Raw genomic sequence first — 11,457 nt, forward strand, 5'->3', positions numbered from 1 at the left:
AGCAGTTGATTGTATGTTTTCTTTTTTGTCTTTCTGCTCTTTTGTTTGTCCTTCTCTTCCCCTGTCCACCTGTCATGTTTTACATTACTAATCCTACTTCTGTAATAAAAATAAATCTTAAATAAATTATAAACAGTATTAGATGACCAAGGGAGGTTCTTCATCCTGACAAACCTCCCTTGGCAAAGCAGAAGTGTTTGGCAGAGCACGGCGCTCACATTCCAACTCTGTTGCCATAATGCTGAACATGACAGGGATAAAGAAAAAAAAAGAAATCAGAAGTATACTTTTTAAATTCTAAATAAACAATATTTACTATAATACAACTACATATGCTATATTTAAAAAAGCATATGCATAATGTTAGGTTTGTGTTAAAATAATCTAAAAAAAAAACAAAACAAACAATCTTCATATTTGGGTGAAATATTCTTGCTTTTATTCAGATCCTTAAACAAAGAAAATTGTTTTTGCAAGGGTAAATGTTTAGAAAAATTTAAAAGTTAAGCACCGTTTCTTTTATTTTAAACACAGAATGCATCCATGCTTTCCTCCAATTTATACAAAAAAACTTTAATTACAGAAAATCACACTGAAACTTCCGTATCTGCTGAATTTTATCGTCCATTAAATCGATTCCTCTAACTTTTAGAAGAGGTATCTGTGTGCTTTCATAAACCTTCACTTATTAAAATAAAAATGTAGGAAGTAAAATTTAGGCTTATAAAGACGCCTCCTCTCTGATTGGCCAGCGTCCCGATAAGAGTTGTGTTAGCCCCTCCCCTTTCCTGCTGTCATTCATGTGGCCCTGATGAACCATCGCAGTTCAGCTGCATCCAGCTCAGTCCGCCAGCCTTCCCTCTTCCTGTTTGCCAGCCGCAGTTAGGAGCCACCATGCCTGGAATCCTGCTGGGAGACGTTTTCCCAAACTTCGAGGCGGACACCACCGCTGGAAAGATCAAATTTCACGACTTTCTGGGCGACTCGTAAGTGCGCATGCTCACAATACCTCAGCTTTTTTTTTGTGTGTGCATATTTCTCAATTTCTCTTTTATCTTTGACTGTTCTTCTCTTAAACTGCAACATATGGTCGCTAAATACAGAATAATTGCGATCTAATATTTTATGCGAACACAATTAATACAGTTTTTACGCATAATTATTGGCTTAATTATGCAATTTTTCTGTCCAAACCGTTACGCCAAATGGAAAACCGCCAACAGTTACTGTTACACAAGAAGGACATACCTGAACCATTTACCTCTGGACTATGTTTCTAATGTTCTATCAGTTTTTTAGAGCAAATAACTCATGAAAAGGCTTTAAAAACACGCTTTACTGATAAATGCAAATCTAAAATGTTTACATTTGTCCAATGGTTGTTTCTCTCATGCATTTAAAAGTGCTTAAAACTTTAGGGTACTTTAAAATACTATTGCTTAACTTTTTTTTGCGAGAAAAATCTTGCAAAACCGGAAAAAAACACGTTGCCAATAACCTCTGGATTCAAATTTTGTGGATTGCCAGGAAGAGGAACACGTGCATCATGTCCAAATTATTTGCTTGGGAAAAAAAGCAAACAATCCCTCTAGGGAAACTGGAAAATAACTTGTTTCTTTCTCTCTGTCAGTGGGAATAATTGCTGGACTGGGAGAGGAAGGCGTCTGTTGAAGCTGCGTCCTAGATCTTTCTTTTTTCTTAATGCTATGATTGTCATCAGTCAGGTTTGTTGCTGCCAAAGCAGGATCAAGCTTGAATTCCAGGATAGCCCAGAACAAAGTCCATTTGAGTTTGTTTTGAAACAGTTTTATAACCAGAGGGCAATGGGGTGGAGGGAGTGGTCTGATTTTGGTCACCCAGTTATCAGGTGATCTGTTGGATCCCTGTGGGGATCAGTTTTCTCTTCCCTTTTCTGCATGTGATGCCAAGTTATTAAAGAATATATTTGCTTTGGATTGCTGCCATGCTCTTTTGTTTGGTCTCATTTCTTTTTTTGTAGATGATATTAACTCTTCAGGTTATGCGCTCTCTCACAGCTGCTTTTTCTATCTATTCTTCTGTCTCCTTGAACCCCAGTCGGCCTCAGCAGATGGCCGCTCACACTGAGCCTGGTTCTGCTGGAGGTTTTTTTCCTTTCCACTGTCGCTACAAGCATTCTTAGTGTGAGGGATTGCTGAAGAATCAATGAGTCGATGCAATCAGCTGGTTTTCGTTAGATAGAAAACTTTGAATTAATCTGACTGGATGATCCGGTGAACTGTAAAGTGCCTTCAGACGACGTGATGTGAATTGGTGCTATAGAAATAAACTGAATAGAATCTGTAAGCACAGGAAGTGGGAGCATGAGAAATCATGTGCCTCAGTCTGAAGCGTATCAAACATGTGACTTGAATGAGGTGCGCTGATCAGTCATGGGTTTTCCATGTTTTTAGCTGGAAGTTTATCCATCCTTGATTAATTAAATTAATAATTTTTCTTCCTGCAGGTGGGGTATCCTGTTCTCCCACCCAGCAGATTTCACCCCTGTGTGCACCACTGAGCTTGCATGTGCTGCCAAGCTCAAAGATGAGTTCAAGAAGCGAGGAGTGAAGATGATCGCCTTGTCCATAGACAATGTTGAGGACCATAAAAAATGGAGCAAGGTGAGGGAACCGCAGAGGGTGCTCCTTTGTTATTGGTTGTGGTTTCATTTTTTTAATGGGTCGTTGCATTAAATTGTTCCCATCATGGGTAGGGATGGCGGAATAAAGATGAACCTGGGTTGTAATTTATAGGATGACTGTTTACCTCGGCCCATGGACTTTAATTGTTGGGTCAAAGTCCAGTTTATTTTTCTCTTTTTTTCCAGCCATAGAGACGCCTCTCTAGTCTTAGTTTATGCTTTTAGCAACGTTTTTTTTAATGAAATGTTTCACCATTAAAGGAAATGTAACTTTTCCTGGTTTGTAAGTAATCAAACAAGGTTCATCATTTTCTACTTCTAGAAATCTTTAACAAGAAGCAGTGGCTTTAGTTTAATCCATGAAGAGTCGCTCAGCGGCAGTAAAATGCTGCTGAAGTTAAACATTAGAACCTGTTCATGTGTCTAAAAATACAGCAGAGATGTTGAAATGATCCAGTTTTCTTTTTATTGCTGGTCTGCTAGTAAAGAACACCAACCGCCCGCTGAGCTGACATTATTCTGCTTATTGAAATAAAACCAATGACCCCCACTAATGTATCATAAAATAGCAGGCAGTGTAAATTCTATTCAGTTTATTTCTATAGCTCCAATTCACATCATGTCATCTCAGGTCACTTTCCAGTTCACCAGATCATCCAGTCTAATTGATTCAAAGTTTTCTGTCTAAGGAAAACCAGTTGATTGCATCGACTCATTGACTCAAATGCAATCCCTCACACTAAGCATGCTTGTAGCGACAGTGGAGAGGAAAAACTCCCTTTTAACAGGAAGAAACCTCCAGTAGAAAATAAAAAGCATTTAATTTTTGATTTCACAGCTAAAGCTCCTAATAATAATAATGTTCTGGCCTAAGTTATATACTTTTTCTCTGCAGGATGTGATGGCGTATGCCAACGAGGGCGACAGCTCTCTGCCGTACCCCATCATCGCTGATGAGAAGCGAGAGCTTGCCGTCCAGCTGGGCATGCTGGATCCTGACGAGAGGAACAAAGCTGGACAACCCCTGACTGCTCGCTGCGTAAGAAAAACCATTCTGCTCACTTTCAATCACTAAAGCTCTGTTTACGCTCAGAAACCAGGTCGTCTGCATGTGTGGCGCAGTTCACACAGATATGTACCCCCTCCCCTTCTGCAGACACTGGTGCACCTCCCTAAAATTGAAGGTGACAACAGACAGTACCGCAGGGAGGAGAGAAAGGAGGCCTCTGATTGGTCTATTCTGCATCCGCTCTAAACTGTGTATTTCCTGTTCTTTACCTAACTGGCTTGTTTTGTTTCTATGACCGCCATTATGAGATAAACTAATGAAGTTGGACCAGCTAGAAGAGCGAGGTGCGCGAGAACGCTGGGAGAATTTTTCCCCCTCTTTTTGGCCCTCATGTTCCTCCGTTGTCGCACAAACTGTCCCTCACTTCCTCACCGCCTCGGCTGTATCTAGACCCACAGCTAGTTCCTATTTGGCCCTCTTGTGTTGAATAACAGCAGAGCAGAACACGCTTCAATATAAGGCATAAATCAAAAATATCATCTTCATACCTGCGACACACTGCTGCAGGAGCATGTAATTAATTTATCCATCCGTCCATCCCTTTTCTGTAACGTTTGTCCGTGCTCGGGCTGCGAGGGGTGCTGGTGCCTATCTCCAGCAGTCTACAGGTGAGAGGCGGGGTACACCCTGGACGGGTCGCCAGTCCATCACAGGGCAACGCAAACAGAAACAGGACATACAATCATTCACACACACTTACACCTAAGCAGAATTTTAGAGAAGCCATTTTACCTAACAGTCATGTTTTTTGACTGTGGGAGGAAGCCGGAGTACCCAGAGAGAACCCACGCATGCTTGGGGAGAACATGCAAACTCCATGCAGAAAGACCCCAGGATGGGAATAGAACCTGAAACCTTCTTGCAGCAAGGCAGCAGTGCTACCCACGGTGCAGCAGTTTCAATCACTCATCAGTAGTGATGTTAATGAGGCATCTTGAAGCGTTTTGACACCTTGCCAAACTGTAGTGAAACTGCATCGATACTGCCTCGCAGAATACTGACACCTGCTGGACATTTTGAGACATTATTGGAAAGACTAAACTGAATGGATTTGATGACCTAGTACAACGATATCATTTAAGTTATTGTAGGTTATATTGTATTATTTCATATCTGTGTTTAAATTGAAAATATCTTTGATACTTTAGATGCAGCCAATAAATAATTTATGGTAAATGTGAATGAGGATGCTTGTGGACTAGGATTTAAAATCTGAATTTTACAACAATAAGCACAGTAAAATGGTAAACTAAGATTGAATTTTTAATAATAATAAACAAAAATAAAAATGCAACGTCTGAATCTTCCTTTTGGGCTGCTCCAAAATTCTTGATAATTTTTATGATAAACTGCAAAATATGAATCTTTTATTTTAGCAGATGCATCATGTTGACAGATATGATTTTAAACACACTTTAGTTAGTCTTCAGTCAGAAACAACTCCTGGATCGGTCACATGACTGTTGAAACGACACGCGCACCGATAGTGTTTTGATCTATGGACTCGATGCGTGCACTGACGCATCGGTGTTGCTGGATCCATCACTACTAATCAGACCTAATTATCAATTAAAATTTTTACCTTTTGATTTGTGTTTAAAATTCTTTGGTTGCCTTTTTTTTTTTTTTTTTCATTTTAATGCATCATATCTATAAACATCGACTTGTTTCGGCCATAAGCAACAACCAGAATGTACTTTGAACTTTTTTATAGATGGAGAATATTTTACAATTCCTTCTTGTTCTGTCCGACTATATTAAAGAATATGACATCCTCTGCAGGGCCAAAGTGCTGCAGGCTGTAAACAAAAAAGCTTTACAGAAATCTGATCGTTTTGTCAGCTTTATAACCAGGTCAGTAGTCAAACAGATTTCACTATTTATTTAAATTATTATTTCTTTATAAGCTTTAAAAAATGATTGTTGGGTAAAGATATCATTACAGTGGCCGCCTCTATCAGGAAGCTGGATTTATTAGCGAGTTCAGTCGTCATTAGGGGTGTAAAGAAATAATCGTTTTGTATCGATGCATCGATCCAACAGCGACGATCCGATGCATCGATACGTCCGCAAGAGAATCGATTCAGGTTTTTTTTTTTTTTTTCCTCCGGTCTATTTTTATCCATTTGCTCCTGGGTGTAATTCTCCTCCCGTGCTGCGGTGGCGCTAAACCTATTTTGCCCTCCTACCTCGCTTCCTGGTTATACTCTTACAGCAGTGTGTTGCAGTGAGCTTGATGCAGACATTTTTGATTTATGCTCAGTATTGAAGCGTGGTCTGTGCTACACGCTGTGGGTCTAGATACGGCCGAGGCGGCGAGGAAGTGGGGGCGAGTTTAGTCCGATGACGGAGGGACATGAGGGCCAAAAAGAGCGGAGATCCAGCTGGAAAAAGGGTCCCAGCGTTCTCGCGCACCTCGCTCTTCTAGCGGGTCAAACTTCATAAGTTGTTTTCCACAATTTCGGTCATAAAAACAAACCAAGCCGGCCTCCTGTCTGCGGTCAGCTACAATTTGGGAGAGGTGCAGCAGAGCGTCTGTGGAGGGGGCGGGGACGTCTGGAGCCGAGGTATTGCATTGCACTCATTGCACTGATTTTGTGCAGTATTTTTTGATGCAAAGCCTTTCAGAATCTATAACGCAGGGGCATTATTATTTTTCAGTGAATGAGGTTTTAATAGGAATAGGTGGAGTGCATATTTTCTACTTTTGTTATTTGCTGTTGTTTTTCAAAAAAATGCATAACGATATTACAGCATTTATTGATTTATTTCAAATTTAAAACACTGTCTAGCCTGAAAGGTGTTAAAAAAAATGAAGCAATTAATTGAATCAAATCGCATCGTGGTGTATTCTTGAGTATCGAAAATAATCCAATCGTTGGGTCAGGAAATCGATACTGAATCGAATCGCCATGATGGGTGTGATTTATACCCCTAGTCGTCACGGTAACGTACCTGTCAGGCAAATTTTCAAAATTGATTTGAATCCTAGAAAACTCTCCACCCAGCAGCCAATCAGCTGGTTTGGAGGCATCGATGAGGCCTTTAATTGAAGACCTGATTTAATTAAGAGGAAAAAAGAATTTACACAAAACATCACAATAAAAGAACTTGAAATCAAAATATGTTCTAGACCAGGGGTGTCAAACTGGTTCCAGAAAGGGCCGTGTGGCTGCAGGTTTTCTTTCCAAACAAGCAATCGCAACCAGGCTCCATTCATCTCATCAAGGGAGTAAAATGAGAAATTTATGAGAAAATTAGTTTTTAATTTATTTTTCCTCCTCCTTGTTTTTGACATGCCAATATTTTACTATTCTTTATTTCTTTTCTCCTGTTTAATGTCCTACACATCTGGCATCCACTTGTTTCTTCTAAATTGATATTTATTGCTTTTTATTGTAAATGTCTATACTTCATATTTATATTTATCTTACCACTGTTACCTGTCATGTCCCGCACTTTATGTCAGTTTTTAAATGTCAGTCTTGTATATTTCTTGTATATTGTAGAGAGTAAACATAATTTCATTTCCATGGTATGTCTTATACATATGAAGAAAGTGACAATAAAAGCTAACTTGACTTGATATGAAGCTAAATAATTTTTTTTATTATAATTAGATCAATGAGAAGATCCTTTGTATCACTATGACGATGTGAGTGATGCAGTTTTTCGTGGGCCAGGCTGACGGTATATGCCAGCTCCTGAAGTCAAGCATCAAGCTAAATGTTTGCTAATGATGCATCAGCTGCTGGAAGAGAGGTTCCTTCCTGCTGTTTGAATGCAGCATTTGTACTAAAAGCCTCCCTTATCATCTAGAATAGAGCTGTATTAATCAGCCTTTAGACTGTTGAGTTATTTTCCTGTCTGACGGGAGTCAAAAAGACAGATGCTCACAAACTGCGCTCCTTCTTCAGTCTTGATTTCTAAGCTTCAAGATACCAGAAAATCTTGAACTCAGCCGTGATGATGAAGCCAGCATCGTGGTTCCATCCCTGGACTTGTTCACTAATATTTAACCTGTGTCGCCTATCAGGTGTTCGTGATCGGCCCAGACAAGAAGCTGAAGCTGTCCATCCTTTACCCGGCCACCACAGGGAGGAACTTTGATGAGATCCTCAGAGTTATCGACTCTCTGCAGCTGACTGCACAGAAGAAGGTGGCCACACCCGTCGACTGGAAGGTAGGAAGTCCAGATTACGGATAGAGAGCCAAGCTTTTTTGTTAACTGTCTGGATGGAAACCAACTCGTTTAAAATATATTATAAATTTATGTTTTTTATTCACTTTCAGCCTGGTGACAAAGTCATGGTCATTCCTTCACTCCCAGATTCTGAGGCTACCGCTCTCTTCCCCAAAGGAGTAGCAACCAAAGAGTTGCCTTCTGGGAAGAAATACCTGCGCACCACTCAGATCTGAGGACGAAGAAATAAAAATAAAATTATTAAAACAAACTGTTTCTTTATTGCTTGCTTTTTTTTATACAAATCTGTGATTAATTCTGGATGTGGAAGTGTGGAAGATATGACCAAGCAGTAGATGTCAGCCTCCAGCTTTTAACTAACTTTTATCCGGTCGCTGCTGTACTTTGCTCTTCCACTAGATGGCGTTAATCGTACACCTTATCGCTTACTCAAAAAACAATTATAAGCAAAAGCATCAACCAGATATTATTAAATAAAAACTTTTTAGAAACGGAGGTTCCTATTTAGAGTTGAAGCCACATCTTATTATTTAAGAAATAATCAAATGTATTTAGGCGTAATTGAAATACTTGATAGAAACCATCAGATGTGAGGAATAGTTTGCTTTGTAACCTTTGTTCTCGGCCCTCCAAAAATAGGTCTTTAAATAGCTGCAGGGATCTCCCTCCCTGGTCCTTAAGATCTGCTCTGCATGTTTTGGATGCAGCACAGCTCAATGAAATGAATGGCTCTTAAAAGTTCACATTGACATAAAGTTCTGGATAAACCAGACCTCAGTGAACTTATTAAAATCTCTGGGTCTCTGCATCCAGTCTCTTGCACCCAAATGAAAGTTGCATCTTCCTAAAAATCCTCAAAGAGTTTGACTGTTTTGTGTTTTACACGAAATGCCTTCTGTTGCGCACCTGAAACATGGAGCTTATATTTCCATGTTTTGTGCTGAGTGATGACCAATTGTTTTTATATGCATGCAGGTCGGTATGCAGCCACAATGTTTCACACAAACTTGGATGCAGGCAACATTTAAAGGAAATGAGAACGACCACAAAACATCAGATTCCTGGAAAAAGGGGTGTGCACCTGGCAGCAGGAGTTACCCATCCCTGGTTTAGAGTTTTTATCTGTTGCTGCAGCCCTCCAGGGTTCTGTAAGAACTTCAAAATGCTGACATGAGGAGGAAAATGTTGCTCGTGTTTTTATTGTAGGAAATGCATTTTAGCAAGGAATAGTTTTTTTTTTAAGGTTTGTTTTATGACTCTGCAATAAATACAATGGGGGGAAAAAGACTAAACATTAGTTTTGTTTAAACTAAATATGCTGTTAATGACATTTCACATGATCCTTCTTATGCATATTTCCTCATTTAAGTCTGTGTCTAAAGAAGTGTTTAAATTTCAGGAAGAGTGAGTATAAAAAAAATGAAAACTTTTATGGCGTTAATAAATTTTATGCAGAAAGATTCTAATTTAGGTGAACTTAAAGTGGGGAAAAAAAACAATGGTTCCACTAAGGTTTCTGGATGAAAGAAAAGATTTTTATTGTAAGTATCATTAATCAAAGCATAATTGTAACCCTTAAGAATAACTAGCATAAGTAAGAGATTTAGCTAAGCTGAAATAATTTTTTAAAAATCAACCTAAACCTCAAATGGATATGGAATAGAACCATGGATTTATCATTAGGCAATACTAGGCAGTTTCCTAGGGCCCCAAGTTCCTGGAGGGCCCGTAAAACTCTGTTTACATTTATGGTTAATACAACTAATCCTTCTTTGTGCACATTGATTATGTTTTTAATCAAAATCTTTGCAACAAACGACGCAAAGAGCAGTGTTGCCAACTTAGCGCTTTAGTCGCTATATTTAGCCACTTTTCAGACCCCTCTAGCACTTTGATTTAAAAAAACCTCCTAGTGCCAAATCTAGCGACTTTTTTCTGCTACTGGAGTCTTTGGAGACGACGGCCCCAAATTCCTGGTGGCCCCATAAAACACTTTTTTAAATGTATGGTTAATACTTATTTGTGCACATTATGTTTTTGATAAAACTCGTTTAAATGCCATCAAAATGCTTATAATTTTAAGTGAGTCTCAGCCCCAAATTGGATCAGTCCATTTAGCTGTGCATGTGCAGAAAGGTCCAAAAAAGCAAGCAGCAAACCATTTGAAAACAAACAGCAGGAATGTTGCCAACTTCGTGCTTCTGTCGTCATCTTTCAGACTTTTCAGACCCCTCTAGAACTTTGATTTCTAAAAAGCTCCTTGCACCAAATCTAGCTACTTTTTCTGCTACTGGAGACTTTGGAGACAACATCTAAAAGCAGCGAACTCTGCTCTCCAGAGCGAGTAGATTGGTAACCCCGCCTCCTGCTCTCCTCTATCTTGTCTGCTGTCATGATTCATGCAGCTATTATTTCATCCAAATGAAAAATGGAGAACAGATAAGCAGATCATGGCTTGTCTACAGTGAAAAGAAGGACTGGGTTATACTTTGGCCTTTTTGGAAACACAGGAAGGAGCAATCAGCTAAGTGAGCTTAGTGCTTGGAAAAAATCTTTCATTCCTTTAGAGACAGCATGAAAAGTCAGCTGATTACAAAACATAGAGAGGAAAACCTAGAACAAATAATGTATTTCTGTTCTATTAAAATTTCTGCATCTATATTATGGGTCTGTTTAATGTGTTGTCTTCTCTATTCAGATGGGGTCCCTACCTCTTTTTGCCTAGGGCCCCAAATTTCCTAAATCCGCCCCTGAGTAGAACAATCCTTTATATCCCCACAGTGGGGAAAGGTTTAAAACAGAGGGCAAAGTTCAGTAGTGTCCATAGAAACAGCATGCTCAGATCAAATGAAGTGTGGAACGGTGTAGGATAGTCTGTGCAACTGAGAAGAAACATGATAAAACTGCAGTTAACAGGAGGGGTGATAACTTATGGATTTTGTGGAGAGCAGTGATATTTATTAAGCCTGAACAGCCATTGGAGGAAAGGACCTACAATGCACCTCTTTTTCTGCTGAAGAAGCCGGGGCATCCTCCATCAGAACTGGCTTCCCTTAGTATCTGATAAAGCAACTATGATGAAATCCCCAGATCCAGCTCCTGACAGGGCCATAGATGTTCCCTATAGATCTGGATCATGCAGTCGTCGTGCTGGAAGGAAAACGTTCCCTTCAGATCTTTTCCAACATCTAACTAGTTTTCTTTTTGTCTTGTTCCATCCGTCCATGGCTGGAATCAGAGTCTTCCCGCAGAATGATGCTGTTTTGCACTTTTTTGCTGCTGTTTTTCGCAGTAATGGTTTATTCTTGGTAAAGGCAATATTCAACTAGACATTAGATTCAAGCCAGCTGGTTTCATCAAACCAAAACATCTTCCATAAAAGACCGAATTACACCAATGGGGAAAACGTGAACTCGTTATGTGAAATCATGAAGTTGTTGGTCAGACTTGATTTTATGCTAAATAAGAGTTTTGGTTACGAGAACATGCATGCCCCATTTTTTATATTTTTTTCTTATTCTG

At 39.5% G+C, this 11,457-nt stretch overlaps 1 protein-coding gene across 1 annotated transcript; it reads left to right on the forward strand.

Annotated features, from left to right (window-relative positions):
- The first annotated feature begins 790 nt into the window (after window positions 1-790).
- On the forward strand, window positions 791-8,185 carry prdx6 (peroxiredoxin 6). Its single transcript, XM_038309062.1, has 5 exons — window positions 791-986; window positions 2,486-2,642; window positions 3,558-3,701; window positions 7,768-7,914; window positions 8,025-8,185. The coding sequence occupies exons 1-5, from the start codon at window positions 895-897 to the stop codon at window positions 8,148-8,150; spliced, it is 666 nt and encodes a 221-aa protein (XP_038164990.1). The 5' UTR covers window positions 791-894; the 3' UTR covers window positions 8,151-8,185.
- The last annotated feature ends 3,272 nt before the right edge of the window (window positions 8,186-11,457 follow it).

This window comes from Cyprinodon tularosa, unplaced genomic scaffold (assembly GCF_016077235.1).
Source record: "Cyprinodon tularosa strain WSP-4 unplaced genomic scaffold, ASM1607723v1 ctg656, whole genome shotgun sequence".
Taxonomy (NCBI): Eukaryota; Metazoa; Chordata; class Actinopteri; order Cyprinodontiformes; family Cyprinodontidae; genus Cyprinodon; species Cyprinodon tularosa.